General features: G+C 36.4%; 1 protein-coding gene across 6 annotated transcripts in view; it reads left to right on the top strand.

The window, feature by feature from the left end:
• Nucleotides 1–26,119, top strand: part of CCDC91 (coiled-coil domain containing 91) — a 357,965-nt gene extending 331,846 nt beyond the window's left edge. For all 6 annotated transcript variants that reach the window (XM_057701142.1, XM_057701138.1, XM_057701139.1 and 3 more), the window contains one exon: nt 25,009–26,119. In XM_057701142.1, coding sequence (XP_057557125.1) covers nt 25,009–25,119 — 111 coding nt within the window. In that variant the 3' untranslated portion in view covers nt 25,120–26,119. The remainder of the gene's footprint in view (nt 1–25,008) is intronic.
• The last annotated feature ends 446 nt before the right edge of the window (nt 26,120–26,565 follow it).

Here is a 26,565-nt window from a genome sequence, read left to right as displayed (position 1 = left end):
TCCACTCAGAGAAGTATAAGGAAGTTATTTGCAGACAAGGGCAGAATTCTTTTTGAGAGATAATTTTGTATCTACGAAATTCAAATAGTAATTTTTAAAAGATACACGTAGCTACTATTTTACTTGACATGCACAGAGAATAGTGACCAGAGAATTAATTACTAAAATCTACTGAAGCAAGCAGAGCTTATACATCCAGAGATCACTGAAAGGAGTCTCCCTTAGATCCAGTTAAGCACTCCATGAGATTCCAGGATGTTTCAGGACTTAGAATGTTATCTAGATTAATGGAGCATTCCAAAGCACTGTCTTTTCAGAGAGATCTCAACATGCCATTGATTAACCCTTATGGTTTTGGAAGCACAAAATTAGCAGTGTTGTAAAAAAATGTAGGCTGGAGCACTCACTGGAGTAATAGATCTAACAAAGCTTAGAAAATGAGTGATTCCCAATAACAGAAGTTTTCAGTCATAGAAATTAAGAAACTTGTTCATTTTGTTGTTTTGTTATAAATTTCAAAATGTGTATAATTTCAAATAACTTTATAAATTATCATTACTAATTCTTTTATTCCCCCAGTCATCCTGATTATGTACCATAAAAATAAAGGCCATCAGTTATCCATTATTTAAAATGCAAATCTCTATTTCATATGATATTGTATTTTATTGATAGATTATGTAAATTTAAGGAACACTATGACTAGTGTACTGAGTATTTTATAAAATAATTTGCAGGTTTTTTAAATCATTTAAAATAATTCGTACATCTCTTTGAATGTAAATATACCATTTGACTCTTGAAAATTTTGAAAATGTGTATTACAGTCTTTTTTTCTAAAGTACAGTTGGTAAAATAAATTAGTAATTATCTCTTCTTTCTTTGTTCTTCATTCAGTGAATTCAGCAAACATTTACTCAGCCCCTATGATATGCCAGATACTGTTTTAGACCTTGGAGATGCAAAAATAAAAGCATCAGAATCCCCATTTTCCCTAGGGCTTTCTAGGGAGCTTACATTTTATTGGGACTGACTGTAAACAAATGTATGATATTTGGGGACAATAAATGCCATGAGGAAGGATCAGGAGCAAGTGATGCAAATGAAGAGTTAGGATGCTATATTATTTATTTTTGTTTGTTTGTTGTTTTTAAGCTCTTTATTGGAGTGTAATTGCTTTACACTGTTGTGCCAGTTTCTGCTGTACAACAAAGTGAATCAGCTGTATTTATACATATATCCCCAAATCCCCTCCCTCCCACGACTCCCTCCCACCCTCCCAATCCCAGCCCGCTAAGTCATCACCCATCATTGAGTTGATCTCCCTGTGTTATGCAGCAGCTTCCCACAGCTATCTTTTTTACATTTGGTAGTGTATATATGTCCATGCTACTCTCTCACTTCATCCCAGCTTTTGGAATATCGCTCAGCCGTAAAAAGGAATGAAATTGAGTTATTTGTAGTGAGGTGGATGGACCTAGAGTCTGTCATACAGAATGAAGCCAGAAAGAGAAAAACAAATACCATATGCTAATGCATATATATGCAATCTTAAAAAATGTTACTGATGAACCCAGTGGCAGGGGAAGCTGGGACGAAGAGGTGCTATTTTAAAGTGAGTAAGAGCAGGCCTCAGTGATGAACCGAGTTTGCATTTAAGAAGAGACATGAATGTAGAGAGTGATCAAGTCATGCAGCTGTCTAGAAGAAGGACATTCCAGATGTAGAGAACACCATGTACAGTGGGCTGATGTAGAAGAGTGCTTGGTTGTATTTGAGAATGGGCAAGGAAGACAGGGTGGCTGAGCCAAGTGAGCAATGGGAAGACTGTTAGGAAGTGAAGTTTTAAAAGTTTGCCCAAAAGGAAAGTGAAAAAAAGTGATTTACATGGGGGCATGACTATATCAAATGCTATAATGGACTTATAGTTGAGCAGTCCTTAATGTCATCTCTGATGATCTCACAGTGAAGGGATTTCAGAAATTATAATTTAATCTCTGAAAAGGCTCCGTGGATTTATGATCATAGCAAGTCTTTTTGATTTTTAAATTTATGCATTTCAGGGAAGTAAATGGAGTGATCACTATTGAGTTTTAAGCATAAGACATATTACTAGGATAAAAATGGTGGGGAACACTCATTGAATATAAAAGTTTAAAGAAAGAGAGGAACAATGTAAAATTTCCAGATTTTAAAGAAGAGTATGCTTATGTACTTTTTAAATGAGCTTTTAATTATAGCAAAATTCTATTTTAAAATATTCTCATTGAGTCTCTTTTCCACATTTTGAGAGTTGTGAAATTGCACCTGGCCTATTCATACTCAGAATCAGGCACCTGCAATTTCTTAATTCGGAGCAAGTTTCCAAAACAAATAGTCCTTATTTTTACATTAAATTTGTTCATTTCATTTTCTATCAATAGTTTGCTTGCCTGTAAAATATATGGTATGTTTTAAATATTTTCTTCCAAACCAGTTTTTGTGGTTCTGTCCATTAATCAAATAATTTATGATTAGGTCAATTTTCCAATAAGTCAGACTTAAAGTTTGTGTTATTGATAACTATCTTTTTGCTATTTTGATTATCTGATAAATGCATTTCTCAGTTCTACTTTCCCTTTTTTTTTTTTTTTTTTTGCATTACCAAAGACTATTTTGAGATGGATGTAATTAAAAATTATGTGGTTCCCTTTGTAAGAACCCAAGAATACAGAAAATTTACCCACTAAAATGATCCTTAATATTTATTTATTTATTTATTTATCGTACTCCCTCTCCCCCTTACCTTTTTTGGATTAAATAGCTGAGTAATGAGAACCAGATTTTAAAATGTTGCTTTGCTGTGTTTTTTTCCAAACTTTATTTGAAAGGTGTTTCCTTAGCCTTTCCAACAGCTTCACTATTTGATGTGGACAACAGAAGTACTTTGTAGTCTTTATCACATGTGGATATTTTGTAATAATTTTCTAATCAAATGTTTTTGTTCATTTTTCCTGTACTTTCATATATTTTAGGATCTGAATAGTCTTTTACACTATGATTCATTCTTCCTACACAATTTACTAAAGTTGACCTCCCCACAAATACTGTTTTCATTAAATCTTCATCTTCTTTCATAAAGTACTGCACATTTATTCAGTGTGACAGTATGAGTTTAGTCTCTGGAGCCAAGAACTTACGTGTTCTAAATATGGTTTTACTGCCAATTCTCAGATATAGAACTTTCCAATGTTCTGATTTCCTCATCTGTAAAATAGGAGTGACAATCATAATTGTCAGTGCTTACTTTCCATTCTACTTTTGAGACTTCCTTTGAAAATATTAAATTAATCCGATGAAATCAATATTTTGGACAATTTTTTGTTTCAATACGAGAGTTTCAGTACCAGGAACCTTGTAGAGTGATCCTCAAATAGTGGGATGAAGTCCCTCAAGACAAGGAAACACTAGTCAGCTTTCTTTGCTTTCTAGAACTTCATCCCCCTTTTTGATGATTGCTCCACATGGTCCCTGATTCAAACTGAGTAGTTGTGGTTTTGTTTCCTGTCTACAGGGTACATGTAGAAACTATTCATGACACTCCCCAAAGGCCTCAATTCTTCTCCTACTGACCTTAATTGAGCAAGACTCCTAACATGTCTTTTCTTAACTGTGGCTCAAGACTCCTTAAAACATGAATACTCGATTGGTAATTTTTGGAGTAATCTATGAACTCTTGGCATCCCAGCTTTAATGCTACCTTCAGTGAAGACTACTTCTGCAGAGATCTCTAAGATCTGCATTGCGCGGTGGGCTTCCCCTCTAAACATTAGAAACTACCTTTTCTCGTTTCTCTCTCAGCTAACAACACAGGTAAAGCTAATCACTTAATTCATTTTTATGTAAAGTTCTCCTATCACCAGAAAGTCTGCTTTTTTGGTAAACTTTGTAGTTATAGAAATATTCATCATAAATTTAAAAATAGACTTCAGTGTTTTCTTTGAATAGATGAAGAGCTGTAAAATGGGATGTCCATATAGATTTAAAAGACTTTAATTTTTTAGAGAAGTTTTAAGTTTGAGAGGAAGATACAGAGATCTACCATATACTCCCTGCCCCAACAGATGCATAGTCTCCCACGTTATCAACATCCCCCACCAGATTAGTACATTTGTTACAACTGGTAAATACACATTGACACATCATTAACACCCAAAATGCACAGTTTACACTAGGATCCATTCTTTGTGTTGTACATGTTATGGGTTTGGACAAATATATAATGACATGTATCCATCATTATAACATCATACAGTATATCTTTACTGCCCTGAAATCCTTTTTGCTCTACCTACTCATCTCCTCCTACCCCATGCCTGGCAACCACTGATGTTTTTACTGTCTCCATAGTTTTCCCTTTTCCAGACTGTCATATAGTTGGAATCAAACTGTATGTAACCTCTTCAGATTAGCTTCTTTCTCTTATTACTAGGCATTTAACTTTCCTTCATGTCTTTTCATGATTTGATAGCTCATTTCTTTTTTGTGCTGAATAATATTCCATTGTCTGGATGTACTATAGTTTATCCATTCACTTATTGGAGCACATCTTAGTTGCTTCCAAGTTTTGGCAATTATGAAGAAAGCGGCTATAAACATCCATGCTCAGGTTTTTGTGTGGACATAACTTTTCAACTCCTTTGGGTAAATACCAAGGAGCACAATTGCTGGACCATATGATAAGAGTATGTTTAGTTTTGTAAGAAGCCACCAAATTGTATTCCAATGGGGCTGTACCATTTTTTATTCCCACAAGCACATTTTGCATCCCCACCAGCAGTGAATGAGAGTTGCTCCATATCCTACCCAGCATTTGGTGATGTCAGTTTTCCAGATTTTGGTCATTCTAATAGGTGTGTAATGGTATCTTGCTTTAGTACTCATTTCTCTGATGACATATGATGTGGAACATCTTTTCATATGTCTGTTTGCCATCTATTTATCTTCTTTGGTGAGGTATCTGTTAAGGTCTTTGACCCGTTTTTTAATCAGGTTGTTTTCTTATTGTTGATTTTTAAGAATTCATTGTATATTTGAATTATAGTCTTTTATCAGATAAGTCTTTTGAAATATTTTCTCCCAGTCTGTGACTCGTCTTCTCATTCTCCTGATACTGTCTTTCACAGGACAGAAGTCATTAATTTTAATCAATTATAGCTTATCAATTATTTCTTGGATTGTGTCTTCATTATTGTATATAAAAAGTCATCACCATACCCGAGGTCATTTAGGTTTTCTCCTATGTTGTCATCTGGGAGTTTCATAGTTCTGCATTATACTTTTAGGTCTAAGATCTATATACTTTTAAGTCTGTAATTTTTGTGAAGGGAATAAGGTCTGTATCTAGATTCTTTTTTTTTTTTTCCTTTGACATCCAGTTGTTCCAGCACCATTTGTTGAAAAGACAGTCTTTTCTCAATTGTATTATGTTTGCTTATTTGTCAGAGATCAGTTGACTGTATTTATGGGGATCTATTTCTGGGCCCTCTATTCTGTTCATTGGTCTATTTGTCTATTTTTTCATCAATACCACACTGTCTTGATTATTGTAGCTTTATAGTAAGTCCTGAAGTCTGGTAGCATCAATCCTCCAACTTTGTTCTTCTCCTTCAATATTGAGTTGGCTCTCCTGGGTCTTTTGCCTCTCCATGTAAATTTTAGAATCACTTTATTGATGTCCACAAAATAATTTGCTGGAACTTTGATTGGGATTGCATTGAATCTATAGATTAAATTGGGAAGAACTGATATCTTGACAGTATTGAGCTTATCCGTGAACATGCACTATCTATCCTATTTAGTTCTTTGATTTTAATCCATCAGTTTTATAATGTCCTCATAGAGATCTTGTACATATTTGTTACATTTATACATAAGTATTTCATTATGTGTTTAACTTAAAATTCCACTTGTATGATTGTCAGAACTGACTTATTGTTTCTGTATGTAGCCCCCTCCATCTGCCTATAAAAGTTCTTGTCCACTGACTTTCAGGGGCTGGGAGTTGGTCTTTGGACAGGAGTCCATCTCCACCCCCCACCCCCCGCCCTGCCCCCCACATCCCAAGTTGCTGGCCTCTGAAATAAAGCAAACTTTCCTTTCCAAAAAAAAAAATTCCACTTGTTCATTATTGGTATATAGGAAAGAAATTGTCTTTTGTATATTACCTTGTATCCTGCAAACTTGCAATAGTTGCTTACTAGTTCCAAGAATTTATGTCAATTCTTTGATCTTCTACAGAGTCAGTCATGCCATCTTTATCATAAAACAGTCAATTTTATATCTTCCTTTCAGATCTGTGTATCTTTTATTTCCTTTTCTTGTCTTATTGCATTAGCAAGGAATTCTAGTATGATGTTGAACGAAGTGATTAAGAGGGGACGTCCTTGCCGTGTACCTGATCTTAGTGGGAAAGCTTTGAGTTTACCACCTAAAGTGTGATATTAGCGCAGGGTTTTTTGTGGATAGTCTCTATTAATTTGAGAAAGTTCCCATCCTTCCTAGTCCACTGAGACTTTTATCATAAATGTGTGTTGGATTTTGTCAGATAATTTTCTGCATCTATTGATATGACCATGTGATTTTTCTTATTTAGCTTGTTGAAGTGATGATTACATATTTAATTTTTGAATGTTGAACTAGTCTTGCATACTTGGGATAAAGCCCACTTGGTCATTGTATATCATTCTTTTTATACTTTTTTGGGTTTTGATTTGCTAGTATTTTGTCAGGATTTTTTCATCTATGTTCGTGAGAGATGTCTGTAAGTTTTCTCTTCATGTCTTTGTTTGGTTTTGGTATTAGGGTAATGCTGGCCTCTTAGATTGAGTTAGGAAGTATTCCCTCTGCTTCTTTCCTCTGATTCCATATAGCTTTTGACTGATGGATTTTCATAGAAAGATAGGACTGTTCAGAGAATATTAGACTTTTAGCCTAGCATACTTAATATTTGAGAGATTTTTAATATATATGGTTATATTCAGAGTCACTGTCTTGGCATTTCCTGAAGACTTTAAACTCCATAGTGTCTTTTATTTGGAGAAATCTGTATATACATTGGCAAAACTATCATTTTTCATCCAAGCATAGTGATACCTGTATAATAAATGAGGTGATAAGTCATTTGGATAGGTCATACCCATAGAATTTCTATATGATGGTAGTCTGCATTTGTTTTGCCACACACCATTTAGGTTACTTAATCCTTGTGTTCCCTTGCATAATGTCATTTGTTTACATTAAAATACAATAAGAAAAATTTCAATGTATCGGCTGGATTTGTCCACATTAAAACACACACACACAAAAGTTTCAATGCATTGGCTGTATTGCCTTAATTAATTGGGTCCTTAGATAGTACACTGTAGTGGAGAAAGAGCAGATGTCTTGGAACTATGTTGCTACTTTATATGGTATTTCAGGAACATCTCAAATCCTTTGTGACCTTATGGATAACTTTTTTTTTTTTTTATAAAATTATCCGCCGCTTTCATTAATCTTACTTCCCAGTTCCAATGTGTTTGTAATGATGCTTGGTGAAGATGGGTTATACTTAAGTTACTTTGCAAGATTTTCTTCTGAACCTTCCTCATCTGTAAATATAAATATATAAATATAGGTGAGAAATAAGAATTTTAAATGGAAATTTTTATTAATTGAGATGGCTATTTCTGTAGGAATTCTAATTTACAACCATTTGCTTATTTTGGATGTATAAAAAGCAAAGTCATTGTTACTTAGTTGACAAGAAAATCGGATGATTGAAATAGAAACAGAAGTCACATAATAGCTTTTATTCCAGCCTCACAAATGTCTCTGGGCTGTGAACTATCAATTTATGAAATTTCTACCCAGAATGCCACCAATGCTGCTTTGCAAATTCCCTACAGATTTTTAAAGAAAGGAAGAGAAGATTCTTAGTCTTTTCTTGCTTTCATTGCTTTCATTTGTTTACCATTCCTGGATTGTCCCATTTTATGGGAAAGCCTTTTAACTTTAATAGTGTAGCTTTGTATAGGTATACTTTTCATCATAGTGAGAGAAGTATAGTATGTGATTAGAAGTGTGGGGTTTTGAAACAGATTTCCTGGATTAAAACTGAGCTTTGCTCTTTATTAGATATGTAAACTTGGGCGAGTACTTTAACCTCTCTTGGCCATATTTTGTTCATTGGTTAAGTGGAGATTAAAATAGTCCCTACATCCCATAGGATTATTATGAGAATTAAATGAGTTAGCCCGTGTAAAGTGCTTACATTACTTGGCACATAAAAAGTTCACTTTCAGTGTTAACTGTTAGTGCTGTTATTTTATTGTTGAGATGAGTTCCCTAACTGTATGGTTGAGACCAGAATGTCTTTGGTTCTACTCACTCTGTCTTGAAGTAATTGTTAAATACTTTGTTCCAGAAGTGGTTTGTGACAACTTAAAATATATGTACTATTAAATTGCATGGTGAATGGAAAATGAACACCAAATAATGAATGTGAAACTGATAGAGAGTCAATATAAATATATATTTATGCCACAGTGTCCTGTCTTCTTACCAAAATTAATCTACAGAATTGGTTGGAATTTCATGCTGACAAAGCTATCATATTTTATCCATAATATTCATAATTTTTAAATTGATTAAGAACTTTATGTTTCTTTCCAGATATTATAAGTTAACTTGTTTGCCCAGGCAAAATTTCACTGCTATAGCAAGTTTTAAATCCATCCCCTTTATATTTTTTTTAACATTTTTAGATGTTTTTCACTCTTCTAGTTTGTGGATGAAATACTCTATTTAGTGGAGAACAGGAAAAAAAAAAAGACGCACTTGCCAATGCAACTTACATACATATATGTTCAGGTAATCAGCATAACCTGATCATTATGATTATTTTATGTTCATTTTTTACCATTCATAAACTTTTTGTTTTGTTTGTTTTTTAAGAACTTTTATTGAGATACAGTTAACAGACAATAAACAGCATATATTTAGAGTGTACAATTTGGTATCCCAATCTCCCAATTCATCCCCCCCAACCCTCTCCGCTTTCGCCACTTGGTGTCCATGTGTTTGTTCTCTACATCTGTGTCTCTGTTTCTGCCTTGCATTTCCTCTTTCATAGTTGTTAGCATTTGCCTTATGTATTAAGGTGCTCCTATATTGGGTGCATATATATTTGTAATTGTTATCTCCTCTTCTTGGATGGATCCCTTGATCTTTATGTAATGTCCTTTCTTGTCTCTTGTAACATTTGTTATTTTAAAGTCTATTTTATCTGATATGAGTATTGCTACTCCAGCTTTCTTTTGATTTTCATTTGCATGGAATATCTTTTTCCATCCCCTCACTTTCCGTCTGTATATGTCCCTAGGTCTGAAGTGGGTCTCTTGTAGACAGTATATATAAGGGTCTTGTTTTTGTATGCATTCAGCCAGTCTGTGTCTTTTGGTTGGTGCATTTAGTCCATTTACATTCAAGGTAATTATTGATATGTATGTTCCTACTTACCATTTTCTTAATTGTTTTGTTTTTGTTTTTGTAGGTCCTTTTCTTCTCTTATGTTTCCCGCTTAGAGAAGTTCCTTTAGCATTTATTGTAGGGCTGGTTTGGTGGTGCTGAATTCTCTTAGCTGTTGCTTGTCTGTAAAGCTTTTGATATCTCCATCGAATCTGAATGAGATCCTTGCTGGGGAGAGTATTCTTGGTTGTAGGTTCTTCCCTTTCATCACTTGAAATATATCATGCCACTCCCTTCTGGCTTGCAGAGTTTCTGCTGAGAAATCAGCTGTTCATCTTATGGGAGTTCCCTTGTTATGTTATTTGTCCTTTTTCCCTTGTTGCTTTTAATAACTTTTCTCTGTCTTTAATTTTTGTCCATTTGACTACTATATGTCTTGGCGTGTTTCTCCTTGGGTTTATCCTGCTTGGGACTCTCTGTGCTTCCTGGACTTGGGTAGCTATTTCCTTTCCCATGTTAGGGAAGTTTTCAACTAGAATCTCTTCCAATATTTTCTTGGGTCCTTTCTCTCTCTCTTCTCCTTCTGGGACCCCTATAACGCGAATGTTGGTATGTTTAGCATTGTCCCAGAGGTCTCTTAGGCTGTCTTCAGTTCTTTTCATTCTTTCTTCTTTTTTCTTCTCTGCATCAGTGATTATCACCATTCTGTCTTCCGGATCACTTATTCGCCCTTATGCCTCAGTTAATCTGCTGTTGGTTCCTTCTAGTGTGTTTTTCATTTCAGTTATTGTGTTGCATATCTCTGTTTGTTTGCTCTCTAATTCTTCTAGGTCTTTGGTAAACTTTTTGATTTTGCATCCAGTCTTTTTTCAAAGTCCTGGGTCATGTTCACCATCATTATTCTGAATTCTTTTTCTATAAGGGTGCCTATCTCCTCTTCATTTAGTTTTTTTTCTGGGATTTTATCCTGTCCCTTCATCAGGTACAAAGTCCCCTGCTTTTTTATTTTCTCTCTCTTTCTGTGGCTGTGGTTTTCAGTTCCACAAGACGAAATACTGCTGATACTGCTGTCTGCCCTCTTGTGGAGGAAGCTATCTAGGAGGCTCCTGGGTGCTTCCTGATGGGAGGGATTGATGGTGGGTAGGGCTGGGTGGGTGGAGCTCAGTAAGACTCTAATCCAATTTGGTGGGCGGAGCTCAGTGACACTTTAGTCTGCTTGTCTACCAATGGGTGGGGCTGTGTTCCCACCTTGTTGGTTGTTTGGCCTGAGGCTACCTAGCACTGGAGCTTGCAGGCTCTTTGGTGGAGCTAATGGCAGACTCTGGGAGGCTCACGCCAATGAGCACTTCCCAGAACCCCTGCCACCAGTGTCCCCGTCTCCTTGGTGAGCCACAGCTGTCCCCCACCTCTGCAGGCAACCCTCCAACACCAGCAGGTAGGTCTGGTTCAGTCTCCTATGGGGTCACTGCTCCTCCCTGGGTCCTGGTGAGCACACTTTTTTGTGTGGAGTCTGCTTCCCCCAGTCTTGTGGGGGTCCTGCAGTCAAATCCTGCTGGCTTTCAAAGTCTGATTCTCTGAGGATTCCTCCTTCTGTTGCTGGACCCCCAGGTTGGGAAGCCTAACGTGGGGCTCAGAACCCTCACTTCAGTGGGTGGACTTCTGCAGTATAACTCTTCTCCAGTTTGTGAGTCGCCCACCCAGCATTTATGGGATTTGATTTTAATGCGATTGCACCCCTCCTTCCGTCTCATTGCAGCTTCTCCTTTGTCTCTGGATGTGGGGTGTCTTTTTTAGTGAGTTCCAGTGTCTTTCTGTCAATGATTGTTCAGCAGTTAGTTGTAATTCCAGTGCTCTTGCAAGAGGCAGTGACCCACTCATATACTCTTAAGCCATTACAGGACATTATATTCCATTAGTTGTTTTTCACTCCCCAAATTAAAATTACCAATTCAGTGGAAATTTCAGTCTCACTCACAACATTTTGAGTCTCAAGTAAATTTTTGTTTTGTATTAGTAGACACATACAAGTGTAAACTTGGTACCTTTATCACTGAGATTCATATTTGCCTCCTAGTAACAGAAACTAGAAATAATAATGGCATAAGCAAGTCCAGAGGTAAGCAGTTTAAAACTATGGAAGCTTAACAAAGTCATAAAAGATTCAGGATCCTTCTGACTTTGTACTTTTTAATCTTTAGCACTGGCTTACATGATTAGGCTATAGAATGGCAGCTGGAGCTCCAGTAAATGCATTTGTGATAGACGAAAAAGGAGAGATGCAAGAACCAAAAAGGGAAAAAAATTCAGAACTGGTGTGTCCCACTTTTAAGGAGATCTTTTGGAGCTCCTCCCCAATAACTTGCACTCGCATCTCTGCAGCTACCCCTTGCAGCAAGAAGGGAGGCTTGGGAGTGATCCTTCAGGATGTTGACATTTTTCCTAAGGCTAAACAGTAATTCTCTTGCTAAGAAAGAAGGGTGGATACTGGAGAGAGAACTCTCAAGCTTTGCCATAATCCCTGACTTCTCCTTCTTCTGTTTGGTTGGTGTCCAGTGTTGTTTTTTCATCGTCTTCTCTTTGAGCAGGTGCTACTACCATTTTTAGGCAATAATATCCAAATTTAGCTTTCTTAATTGAAACCAAACCTCCTTTACTTGTTTACAAGGAGGAAGGTTAGGGTTTTCTTACATTTCTCAATCCAGCTGGGATTTTAGGAGGACTGACAAAGTGTTTTCCCACTTGGTTCCCTCAGTAGGATAAATCTGTTTTAAAATGTGCCAGACAGATGGTATTATGTTTTTTCAAGGCTTCAGTGATCAAGTACACCCTATAAAATCCTGAATGACGAAGAAGAGCAGCCCTGTTTACTTAAAATGAGAGGGAAAAAGTCTATTCTCACTAACTTCCATTTGATTAAATGTTTCTTTGTTCCATTGGTTCTGTTTTGGAGACTGAGGATTTCCTAATGGGAATCAGGTGTGCAGCCCAGCTGGGGAGCAGCTCACCCCTGTGCACGTAGCCCCTTCTGTCAGTAGAGATGGTCAGAGCCTCAGAGGTACCCCATGATGACATCTGTCCCACACAGTGGCTTTATCAACATTTCCCTTTTCTCTCATTGTGGACCTAGGAAGAAGTAACCAATTGTTTGTATATACGGTCCCTGAGGTTTACCAATTCTTTAAGGCCTATATGATGTATTTAATGTGCCAGTTTTTCTTTAAACGCTTCTGCTGCATTTTCAGGGAACCATCTGTATGTTAATATAACAGAAACCTTCCTGAACCTACTCTTTAGGAAGAGAAGATAATTACATGCTTTGATGACTATATCTACAGGGATGTTGGCATCTTGACAAGTTTTCGCACAAGTATACGCAATGCAAGAAATCCCTACATATTTATAGCAAAACAGATACGGTGCCAAGGCCCCCAGCCATAACTGAAGTTCTTATCTGAGAAGGCACTGTGGTGCTGTGGTTGAGAGAATAGCATGGTGTCATACACACCTGGATTTGAATCCTGGCCCTGCTACTTGGGCAAGTCATAACATCTCTAAGCCTCAGTGGCCTCATTCAGAGTTTCAAGAGAATAAAAATGAGATAATACATAGTAGATATCTTCCAGTGACGTCCTGCACTTAATGTAATTTCCTCCCCTTGAGCCTGGGCTGGACGAAGTGAAGTCAGCTTTTAGGAAGATCGTGGCCTCTGTCTTGGGTGGTGTCTTGCTCTCTTGGCGTGCTCCTGCACTCTCGCACTCTCTCTCGGGGTGCTTGCTTTGGAAGAGTCAGCTGTCGTGTTATTAGGAGCCTTGGGGAGACGCTCCCTTGAGCTCTGTTGGAAGGAGATGTTATGAGGCCTGTCGACAGCCTTTCAGTGAGCTTGGAAGCAGCTTCTTCCCCAGTTGAACTTTGAGTTGACTGCAGCCCAGCCCACAACTGGATTGTAACCCTTCAGGAGAGATCATGCATGAGAGGCACTCAGTGAAGCTGCACCCAGTTTCCTGACCCACAAAAACAGGGAGATGATAAATATGTGTTGTTTTTTATTTTAAACTGCTAGGTTTGCGGTGATTTGTTACACAATAATAGGTAACTAATACAACACATAAGGAGGTTCACCTGTGCATAGCAGGTAATAATAGTAACACTATTCTCAAAACAAGAGAAGATCAGACTTGATCCAGCATTGCAGGACTCTTAGTTTTGCACTGTAAAGCAGCTTCAATATATGTGTGCAGAGAGCTGAAAAATAAGCCTTGTGGACACTTTGTGCCTGCTTTTGTAGATTGAAACATAAAAGGCAAAATATATCAGTCATTTGAGAATTTTAAGATAGCACAAGAAGACGAAAACCCGAGGTCATGTAATTCTTCCTCCTACTTCAAAATAAGGTGAAATTTAAATTGCTGAAAATCAAAACTAAAGGGGACATAGAGAGTAACTGGCAGATATTGTTCCTTGAATTAACCCAAAAGAACTGCTAAAATCTTTAAAACTTGAATTGATGAAAATACAAGAGTTTGCTTTTGCTGTACTTGAACAATCTGTTACTTAACAATATTTGTTTGGGATTTTTATCTTACTAACTTTACAAAAGGCCATCCTATATAAATTGTAATATTTGCACTAACCGAGGACTAGAAAAAAATTTAGAAAAAGGTTATTCATGGTTTGGAAGCCTGTAACAAATTGTATTTAAAACTTTATGTGGAATATCATATTAAAATCAGACTGTCTTGCTAGAATCGGTCCATTTTTTATTTGAGATAAATTCTCGCCATTGAACTCTATCTAGAAATAGGATATGGACTTATTAATAGGTAAATACAACCTTATGGATCAGAGCCCTAAGATAGGATTTCTTTGCAATTACTACTCTGCTATACAATTTTAATTACTATTACCTTTGTTCTAAAATTGTCCTAAATCTGTGGCTTTTTAAAAATATTTTGGAGATTGTCTGAATTAGGTAAAGCAGTTGTTACCAGAATTCTTTTCTTTTCAAATTTATTAAACTTCACATATGAATGTTTATACTAGAAAGTATAGTGCCTGCTATCAGGGAAGTAAAAGTAAAACATTCACTCACTATCACAGTGCATCTTTTTCTGGCCAGCTGCTGTTGTTTAACTTACAAGATCGAATAAGACTGTATTCCAAGGTGGTGTGCCTAGACATTAAAGTCTGGAATACGTATTGGTTTATGCTGCCCAGATAATTTAGTGAAGAGCAAAAACGAGTATTCCCATTTCCTGGTGGATTCTATGGTAGTTTGGGATAAAAAGGCAGAACTGCCCAAATATGTAGAACTTCTTTTAGATGATTCAAAAACAGAGAATTTACTTACCCTAAGACATCTTAAAACAAAAACAAGACAAAGCAGAATTCACAGTTCTTTAGTTGTGGCCAGTGGGGTTTAAGACTCTTTATACCCGTTTTTCATTTACTCTAAAAGAGCATCTGTAATTCATCTTGTGCTTGGTGGAAAGTTACACAACTTCTTTATATGTTGATATTTTTTAGCTAAATAGTCAGATAGACTTGAAATATATTTTAAAGTTGAAGAAGTTTCTCAAAGAGATAAGGAGCTGTGAACTCTGGAGTGAGAGTCTTGATGGGACATGATGGCCTATGACTGTTCTGCTAAAGAGGTCAGGCCTACCCTGTCAGAAGTTCAGGTCGAGGCAACTGGTACAGCCTTAGTTCCAATCATTGTCCTGATCGTATTGAATCTTTTAGAGTCAAAGTCATTCTGAACATGTATTTCTATATCACTGTTATCCTGAAGTTGGTTCAAAGTCTCTTTCAACATGATTTACAATAATGACATAGTTATAATCCCAGAGAGGGCATGTTCTATCTGAACTTCAGCTTTATGTACAGTATATCCCTCTTGCAGTCAGATTTATTTATCTGAAAATATAAGAAAAAGAGTATTTATTACTTATCTGAAAATATAAAGACTGTTTTAAAAGAGAAACTCTTTATGGTTGGTATACCAGTAATAAGACAGATACTATAGAACCTCCATTACTGCTGCAATAATATTACAGATATGTCTAAATTTTCTTAGGCTGAAATGCAGAATATGAGGATACAGGATAAAGGTAAAGATGGCGGTATTTAAAGCAAAAATGTTTAGATGTCACAGTAAAAATAATCACCATTCAAGAACAGCAGTCATCTTCAAGTCTCTCAGCCCTTATTGTGATAATTTCATAAAATGAACCAGCCCATTACAAGTACGTATGCATATTAAGTTTTAAAATTGATTCATACTCCATTTCCTTCATGGCAACATTAAGAGAAAGGATAGTTATAGCGTCTCACCCAGAATGGTTGTCAGAACCTTTCTGGTCCTAGTGCTGGTGCTCAAGGGATGAGTCTTATCTGTCCATTGTCAACATGTAGTGAGGCTGTAGCTTCTACTTGATACATAGTAGGGTTTCTTAATCAAAGATAAACTCAGGCTAATACTTTTAAATGTATTTTGAGGAAGTATATATTTTTAAGTATAGGAGGACATATTAAGTGTGAAATTGGTCTGTTAATAACTCAGCGTATCAGTTTTCTACAACTGTAAAATGTAGATATTAGACTAAGCAGTCTCAAAATCTCTTACCATTAAAATTCCATGATTACTTATTATTAAGGGAAACTGAATCAGTATAATCTTCTCTCTCATACCTGCAGTTTGTTTTGAGTCTAGGGGAGTTCTCAAGAAAAATTGATTTGTGAGGCATTTTCCAAAGTATGCTTTACACACACACACACACACACACACACAGGATTCCAGGGTTTAAAAGTTTGAGAAACATTACCTATGCCACAGCCATTTTGGCAATTCACAGTGCTTATTATTAGCACAAAAGCTCTGAGCAGTTCTCTACAGAGAAACCTTTTTCATCCTGCATTTCCCAAGTTCCCTCCAGTTCATCGTATCTCAGTAAATGACACCATCGTTCTAAGAATCACCTTTTATTTCTCTTTTCCTTTCATCCACACTTCTAATCTGTCAGCAATTCAAGTTGGTCCTGTCTAAAAATATATTTTAAACCTGACCAGCTGTTAAGCCTCTACTGCCAACAGTCTCATTAACTTTATATTTTTCCCAGGCCAGGAGTCTCCTAACTGGGTTTTCTTCTTCCACTCTTGTGCCCCCTGCAATCTCTGGTCCCCAGTAACAAGTGTGACTGTTCTTGCTGGCTGAGCCATGTGGCTTGCAAGGATGTCAGCTCCCCCAACCAGGGACTGAACCTGGGCCACAGCAGGGAGAGCACCAAGTCCTAACCACTAGGCCACCAGCGAACTCCCTACAAGTGTGATGTTTTTCAAACATAGAGTATGGTCACACTCTTGCTCAGAACTCTCCAACCTTCGCATGACCTACGCACATCCTTCCTCCTCTGGTCGCTCTCTGCTTCTCTCTCCTCTCTCCTACCAGCTCCGCCCCCTGCTCACTTTGCTCCTGCTTACTGTATTTATTGCCAGTCCTCATTCACACCAAGTCTGAACCCACATTTTGGACTTTCCTCTTGTGGTTTCACCTGCCTTATAACTTTCTTTCCTGATGTTTTTTCATGGTTGCTTTCCTCTCTCACTTCTTTTCAGTCTCTTGATTACCACCTTTTCCCAGTGGTTTTTCTAATCATCACAGCCAAAAGATCTCTGCTCTGTCTCGGTCAAATCCTTTACCTACTTTGTTATTTTTTATAGTACCGATCTCCATCTGAAGAATAGTAATTTGTCTCCTCAAACTAAAATATAAAATAAACTAAAATACAAAGTGTGTAAGAGCAGAGAAGTGCCTTCTTCACTACTGTATTTCTCTAGTGCCTGAAATGGTGCCGGCACATAGTAGGTACTGAATAAGTGTTGAATAAATGAGTGAGTAAGAGAATATAGGGGACTTCCCTGGTGGCTCAGTGGTTAAGCATCCGCCCGCCAGTGCAGGGGACACGGGTTCGAGCCCTGGTCCGGGAAGATCCCACATGCCACAGAGCAACTAAGCCCATGCGCCACAACTACTGAGCCTGTGCTCTAGAGCCTGCGAGCCACAACTACTGAGCCCACATGCTACAACTACTGAAGTCCCCGTGCCTAGAGCCCATGGTCCACAATAATAGAAGCCACTGGGATGAGAAGCCCATGCACCACAACAAAGAATAGCCCCCGCTTGCTGCAACTAGAGATAGCCCACGTGCAGCAATGAAGACCCAGTGCAGCCAATAGATAAGTAAATAAAATAAATTTTAAAAAAAAGAACATAGGACCACTCCTAAGCTCCACTAAATTCAAGCCTCCCTCCTCAGTGTCACTGAATGGTCTGTCTTTGTTCCTGTTAATCTGCTTTCCTAGAATTTCTTTCACATCTTGCTCCTCTTTAAGAAAGCACTCTTGATACTCTTCCAGTCCTCCTTCAAATCCTACTCAGCTTCTGTGAAGTTTTCTCTGCTACACGCTCCCACAGTGATCTCTCTCCCATTCTCACCTTCCATTGGACTCAGTCTTTACTATATATATCATCACCTAATTGTTCTTTAATGGTTGTGTCTCTTCACAAAGATTATACACATCTCAAGGACAAGGCCACTGTTTGTATACTTTGGGGGCTTGGAGCGGTAATGCACGGACAGTGGCAGTCTTAACTTTTTACTGATCAGCTGATTGACCAATTAATTCATGTATTGGCTCAGTCTCAAGCATGTAAAGGAAACAACAGCTTGAGGGTATGTGTGTATGTGTGAGGGGTGTATATAGAGTCAGAAAAAAAGAGGCGTTCATATCCAAGTAACTCTTTTAAGAGGGCAGCATTATAATAAAAACTAAAGAAACTGTTTCATTTCTTATCAGAAGGTAAACAATCCTTCTTACCCAATATAATGATATCAACTGGAAAAATCCGCCTGAGGAATTACAGTTCCAGATCATCATATTTGACCTTTCTTCAGTGCCCACAGAAGAGCTTGTTAATGAATGTGAAAATGGAATCCATTAAACATATTACTAACTTAAAACATATGTTTATGAGTAATTTTCTGTTGGTGGGTTTGTTGCATATCTCTTTTTAAGCATAAGTTTAAAATTCGCAGGAGGGCAGGTTGAAAAAGTAACATTGATAAAGGTAGGCCTAACATTTTCACATCTTCTGGTGTATTTTATTGGTGAAAGCCCAGAAGATATTGAAATCACAATTAGTACTGTGTATTTTAAATTTCATGTATATATTAATTGTATATATTTTGTATACATATATATTCAAAAACAATATATCAGATTTTCTGGGATGTAATAGTCCCATTAAAGAATAAGCCATTTTTTGGTAACTAAATTTGAATTTTGCTCTTTTGACCAGTATAAGTTCACTGTGCATCATGCTTTGTTTCAGTGATAGGAAATAAAAGCTAAGATTTAGAAATATTTTGTTTTTCTTTTTCTTTTGCTATGGCGTGAAATACTAGTGGACAAATAAATCTAATACAGGGAATTATTGGAAAGTCATGTCTTTTTACCCCTTTAACTTAATGTTAACTTTTAATAAGTACTATGTATGCTTCTAAATGGTTTTCAGCAGTATACTAGCAAACCAAAGAGATGACAAAGAGGGAGAAAAAGATTTATAAAGCCCAGGTGTCTATTTCAGGAGCCTCAGAATGTCCAGCTTTTTTTTTTTTTTTTTTTTTTTCCACTTATCTGAAAGAGGTGAACAGCAGCTGAACCAACAGTAAAACAAAGCAGTTAGTTACACTATTACAAAGAGATTGTAAACCCCAGAGCCAAAAATGTTTGCCACCACTACTCTGGACATAATATTGTCAGCACGAAGTCACAGGATACAAATCTTTGATTCACTTTGAGATGAAAGCCACAAAAATAGAACTAAGTCCCACTCTTCAAGGGTGCAAGAAGAATTAAATGTTTTGCAAAAATTCTTCTTGCCTCAATAAAGGATAATAAGGTCATTGCTAATAAAACAGAAACTGTTGAAATTCAGGAATTCGCCAAGAACATTAGTTTGATTTACTTGTTTCAGAGAGAGGAATTGTCCCTGAACTAAAAGAGAGAGGCCTCAAGTGTCGTCCCCCCCCCCCGCAGACGTGATCTTACGTACCATGCTCAGAAAGAACCCGCCAAATTGGAAGCTTAGATCTCAAATGGCCCAGTTTATCTTCTTCCTCAGAGTATCAGTGTCACCTTGTTGCTCCTTACAGTGTTGAACTCCTGTTTATTTAGTGGATTCTTGCCTTTAGATAGTTCTGAGGAGGCCTGGGGAAAGGTGTGAAGTTTAGGTACCTAAACCCAAAGGCAGTACCTCCATCATCTTACGGTCACTGGTTCCAGGGTGGCTTTTAACACAGGAGGAGAAGGGAAGTGCTTGGTATGTTTAAATAGAAATCTCTCAAACTTTTTTGTCCTTGTACATATCCTTGCTTTTTAAAAAAATTACAGGATATTCATTGTGATGCATAATCCAGAGGATTGTTACTTAGCCACAATCGCAGGCTGATTGCTAGTTTGTACAATCGTGAATTTGTGCTATATGCTTTCAAAAGGAGAACTTTCTCCTCTGTTTAACATTCATAAATTCTAAGATATTAAATCAATTTTGTTTTTAATGGAACTCCTGATTGTTTAGGGGAGGGCCTTCTAAAAGACTTTGAATTATTAAATCTAGCATATATATATTATGAACCATAATAGTAAAACAAACCCCCATGAAGCGACCTCCAAAATGAATCAACATATTTCATCCTGACTCTACCTTCCAAATACAACTGTCCTCAGTTTTGATTGCATAATTTCCTTGCCTTAAAAAGAAATGTTATATTGCCTGCTGATGTAACTCAAAATAATATACTTTTAAGTTTTGTGTGGTTTTTACACTTTATGAGAAAAAAGGGTATTGAACTATCTGTAGTCTGATTGCTTCCTTTTTAAATTCAATTTCATTACAAGTGTTTATTAATTTATATTCTTCTGAAATATTTGATGGTATGGTTGGTAATATGGTAGGTAATATGTGATATATTAAAATTTGTTATACAGTTGTAGTAACTAAGACAGTATTATACTTGCATAGGGATAGGTGAATTTGTCTATGGAGACAGAATAGGAGCCTGAAGACAGATTCACGCATATGTGGAAACCTGATTTATGACAGAAGTAGCATTGCAGATGACATGTTTTTTGGCTCAGGCAATTTCTGTAAGATGTACTAGCATAGGTATAGAGAGGTCTGTGTTGATAGGTGTTCATTACAGCATTGATTATAATAGCAGAAGATTAGGAACAATCCAAATGTCTATCAATAGAATAGTTTTTAAATAAGTTATAAAGTAATCCATTATATAAAATTGTAAATATACAGTGGAAGACTATGCAACTGTTTAAAAAGAGAAAATAGGGAAAACTGGTCCTCTCATACACTACAGATGAGACTGATAAATTGGTACTCTCACTCTGGAAAGCAATTTGGTAATAACTAGCACAGGTTAAAATATGCAAGTTCTAACGAACAACCCAACTCAAAAACGGTCAGAAGAACTGAATACACATTTTTCCAAAGAGGAAATCCAGATGGCAACAGGCACATGAAAAGATACTCAACATCGCTAATCATCAGGGAAATGCACATCAAAACCACAGTGAGATGTCACCTCACATGTGTCAGAATGGCTGTCATCAAAAAGAACAGAACTTACAGGCGTTGGCGAGGATACGGAAAAAAGTGAACCCTCATACACTGTTGGTGAGAATGTAAATTGGTGCAGCCACTGTGGAAAACAGTATGGAGGTTTCTCAAAAAAACTAAAAATACAACTACCACATGACCCAGCAATTCCACTGGTAGGTATATATCCAAAAAAACAAAAACACTAATTCAAAAAGATACATGCACCCCCATGTTCATTGCAGCATTATTTACAGTTATCAAGGCATGTAAGCAGCCTAAGTGTCCATCAGCAAACAGATAAATGAATAAAGAAGATGTGGTATAGGTAGATAGATGTATATATATGTATATACATACACACACACAATGGAATGTTGCTTAACCATAAAAATGAATGAAATTTTGCCATTTGCAGCAACATGAATGGACTTGGAGGACATTACGCTAACCGAAATAAATCAGACAGTGAAAGACAAATACTGTGTGATATCACTTATATGTGGAATCCAAAAAATACAACAAACTAGTGAGTAAAACAAAAAAGAAGCCGATTTACAGGTATAGAGAGCAATCTAGTGGTTACCAGTGGGGAGAGGCAAGGGGAGGGCAAGATAGGGGTGGGACTAAAGAAAAGAGTTATTATGGGATTATATGAAACCATCTGTGTAAAACTTTTGAAAATTATGAAGCACCGTAGAATTTAAAGAATCTTTCATTCAATAAGAAATAAAATAAAAATGAAATAATTAAAAGAAGCACTGAACGTGAATGGATGCAGAGGGGTGACTGGCTAGGCATCTAATCAGAAGCCTGGCTCTCCCCATCAAGCATGTTGCAGGTTACTGCTTGGATTCTGGAACTCTGAAAACAACAACTGCACAGAGAGTAAAAATGAATTTCAAATACTTTGGCATCTGTGAGAGAAGTATGTATCTTTTCAGTCGGTTGGCTGTAATATTTTTATGTCAGTTACCTAGAAGTGTCATAAATTTTACTTTTTCTATTAATGAGATTTTTTTCATTCATTTCATTTATTCTTCACATATTTACTGGCTGCCTTGTATGTTGCATCTCTGCTTTTTGTCTTGCTCCTCTCGTAGTTTGTTCTTCACACAGTGCCCATGTGAACACACTAACATATGTTCAATCCAAGTTATGTCATATTACATTATATTATATCACCATATCATATTATTTTTACATCTAAAAAATAAAATAAAATATGCAAATCTTACGATGTAGAAATTCCATGTGTTAGGATCTGTCCAAGGGAAACCCTTGAACTTCTTCTGAAGAGGGAGCACTCAGGTTGTAAGTTTCCTTATTGCTTCATAAACAAGACAAAATTGAAATAGTTAGATGTCTGTCAATGGGAGAGTGGCTAAATAAATCATGGAATGCAGTTAAGCAATTTCTTGAAAATCAGATAGGAAAAATTTCCAGTAATGGCAGTGGAACAAAGTGATTATGTGCACCCTCTCGTAGTTAACAATTACAAGATCTGGACCAAATATTTTTTTTAAAAACTATCTTTAAATGCTTGAAAACACCGAAGTAGACAGAAACCACTAGGAATGGACTGGACCTGGGTGTTGGTATACCCTTCTTTACTATTTTAATTTGGACCAAGTGCAAAATAATTTTTTTTAAACTGCAGATAATTAGATTTCAATCTTTATTATGTGTATTAAAATGAAACAAAAAAAATTTAACTTTAGTCTCCTACGTAGCTTTTAGGTTAGGTTAAGCAATTTTTTTAGAATTAAAAGTGCATCTATCGAACTCAGTGACAAGAACAAGGATGCAGATACAGAGAATGGACTGGAGAACTCGAGGTATGGGAGGGGGCGGGGGGTGATGGGGAAACTGAGACGAAGCGAGAGAGTAGCACAGACATATATATACTACCAACTGTAAAATAGTCAGTGGGAAGTTGTTGTATAACAAAGGGAGTCCAACTCGAGGATGGAAGATGCCTTAGAGGACTGGGGCGGGGAGGGTGGGCAGGACTCGAGGTGGGGGGAGTCAAGGAAGGGAGGGAATACGGGGATATGTGTATAAAAACAGATGATTGAACCTGGTGTACCCCCAAAAAAATAAAAAAAATTAAAAAAATTAAAAAGTGCATCTATCATTTCCTAGTAGATTGTTTTGCTCTGTTCGGGTTAAGTATTGATTCATTCAGTCTCGGCAAACATTTATTGAATGTCTAACATGTAGCCAGACCATCTTCTAGATGCTGGGGTACAGTAGTCAGCAAGACAAAACTCTCTGCTCACCTGGAGTTTATCTTATAAGGAACTGTCTTGTTTAATAGAGACTTGTAAGCAGAAGGTATATATTCACCGAAAGGTATCATCTGAGAGAGGAAGGGAAAAAAAAAAACATACGGAAAAAGGATGATAAGCAGGAATCTTATTTCTGTATGGACATTAAAATCCCAAAATATTAGAATTGAAGGGAGTCTCAGTAGTTTTCAGTCATTTTACATGAGGAGTTTGCTAAATGTAATATATTCTTTTTTTTTTAATTTATTTTTTGGCTGTGTTAGGTCTTCATTGCTGCACACGGACTTTCTTTAATTGTGGCCAGTGGGAGCTACTCTTTATTGCCGTGCACAGGCTCCTCATTGCAGTGGCTTCTCTTGTTGTGAAGCACAGACTCTAGGTGCAAGGGCTTCCGTAGTTGTGGCTCATGGACTCAATACTTGTGGCTCTTAGGCTCTAGAGCGCAGGCTCAGTAGTTGTGGCACACGGGCTTAGTTGCTCCATGGCATGTGGGATCTTCCCGAACCAGGGCTTGAACCCATGTCCCCTGCATTGGCAGGCAGATTCTTAACCACTGCTCCACCAGGGAAGCCCCAATATATAATTTTTTGATTAATTCTTAGGATACTTCAAAATTTGATCTTCCATTTTTTTAAGTCATTTTGAATATCAGTAGATTATAGGTGTGTAATTTAATAGAGAATTCTTGTTTGGATTTGTCTTTTATCTTTTATATTGGGGGGAGCATGTAGGAGGAATGTGTCAACTTTTACATGAATAAGACAGGTATGTATCATGAAGTGGAATTTTTGGGGGTTCCTCCATTCTTCTATAACCTGTAGGTAATGTGTTGTCGGTTATTTTTACACAATGAGCAATTTTTTAGGGCAGAAGAGTCAGAATCTCTTTTCTGATGTATCCAGTAATGCTTACCATATAGAAAGTTCTTTGTCATATGACATTTATTACTAAACTCCTACAGTTTTGTTCACTGTATTTGTTATTGTTCCCCAAAAAAATCCTAATAAAAAATCTCTAACTCAGCAGGAAGACCAAGTCAAATTTAAATTTCAACAATATCAAGTATTTCTTAAAATACACTTTTCCCAACAACAACTTCCTGTAATTCCAGAAAATTGTTTACATCCTCACTTATCCTTTGTCCCAATTACTCTATGCATGGTGTAATTATACTGTTTCTCTAGTCTATGTTTTTCTTTATTTTTTTGTATCTTATATTTTTATGATATTTGTGGATGTCTGGTCATATATTCATTAAGAACTGGTATTGTTATATACTACTTTATGTCTTCTGAAATCGCTCTGATCGAATTTATAGTATTTCTCCAATAACTGAATACCAACATCAATTATGAACTTGTAATGATTATCATCTCCTCTTAGTTGATCAGCCAGACATAGTGACTGCACTGTCTCTGAGTTCAAAGCACTAACTGATTTTCTAAATCATCATCTGAAAGGCTTCTCTAGTGCGCTTCAGTGGCATAATATTCTTTAGTCCTCAACTAAGTATGTTCTTTTTCTCTTTCTCTCTCTCTCTCTCAAAAAAATCAACAGCTTGATCAAGTCATCCGCCAAAGAAGCCTCTCCAGTTTGGAACTGTTCCTCTCCTGTGCTCAGAAACAGTTAAGTGCTTTAATAGCTACGGAACCAGTTGACATTGAATAAAGAGAATGTGACAAGCTAACCCACACTGGCAATGGATAAATCATTAGACCTCTACAATACATGCTGTGAATTATAAAGATGCTTTTGTCTTCTTTCCAAACCTTGGAAAATTGATTTCCACTTCAAGGATAAACCAAAACAATATTTAGAAGAACTACAAGAAATCTAATTTATTTTCTTTTGTTTTCTCCTTTACATTTACTATTATTTTAGTAGTAGTAGTAGCAGCAGCAGCAACAGAAAGTATGATGTGATCCCAAAACCATTGAAAATTACCAGATTACCCAAAGTTACTTAAGTGAACTTGATAGCCTCTGGTGGCCTGTTACATTGTATTTGGCAAAAAATAGTAAATATTTTTACTTACTGTTTCACAATGACTCTTGATAAGATTCTAGAACATAATCATACATTTATTTGATTTTGAGAATAGAAACAGCATGGTTTTTGACATCACCTATTTATCAGTGTAACTTAGATATAAATCACTGATATGATGGAGAATCACTCTGGTGTTACCAAACCTCTTTTCTGTAGTGGGTCTATGTATTTTCATTGGTAACAATTAAACAACTAACAACTAAAGATTATTAAATTAATTCAACTTTGATCTGATGTACCACTTAAAGGAATATATGTGTGTAATGTGCTTATTTCTTATTTCTGTTCTTCAGTCACTAGGAATCAATAAAATCATTTTTCTTATGAATCATACTATGAACTTTACCCCTGGAAAGAGAATACAACTTAGCCACTTATAGGGATTCAGGTTCAAATATAAGAGATGTGAAATCCTTTCCCACTACTTCAGAATGTACTTAATTCATGAGCAGTGTGCTTCAATGCGAAATCATGAGGTTTTTTTTTTCCAAACATCAAAACTAAAATATCATTACAAATATATACAAACATTTTGTCTTGTTTTCTGAAATGCGCCTACTTTCATGGGCTTTGTACTTTTCTGGAATTTCTCAGTGTAATAAAAAGAGCTTCAAATCTTGTTTGGTTATTGTTATTTTTTAATACTTTACAAAAATTATTCTTTAAAAAATATTTTCATACTCAAACTTCTACACCCATGAATAATGATGTTTTTAATTTATACCTCTCCCTAAATATTATAATAATGTTTATCAAGAATCTTTAAATGTTAATGACTACTTAGTTTTCTCTTATTAATTGAAATAAGAAATTAAAGCAAGCAGGCCACGGACTTGAAATGCAGCACAGTTAAAAGAGGGGAAAAGGGCTTTTAATCCAGGAACAAACCAGTAACACAATGTTATGGTCATATTTAAAATCAGTTGACTCTTTGTCATCAAATTTAAAATGATAGGATATTTTACAAGTTACTCAGGTATGACTTAGATGAAAATGAAACATAGAAGGTCACTGAAAAAAGATCCAGAGATAGTGGAAATATCAAGAGAATGTAATAATCTACAC

The sequence above is a fragment of the Hippopotamus amphibius genome, chromosome 12 (assembly GCF_030028045.1).
Source record: "Hippopotamus amphibius kiboko isolate mHipAmp2 chromosome 12, mHipAmp2.hap2, whole genome shotgun sequence".
NCBI lineage: Eukaryota > Metazoa > Chordata > Mammalia > Artiodactyla > Hippopotamidae > Hippopotamus > Hippopotamus amphibius.
The sequence above is the reverse complement of the archived record's forward strand: the minus strand, read 5'-3'. Positions and strand labels throughout refer to the sequence as shown.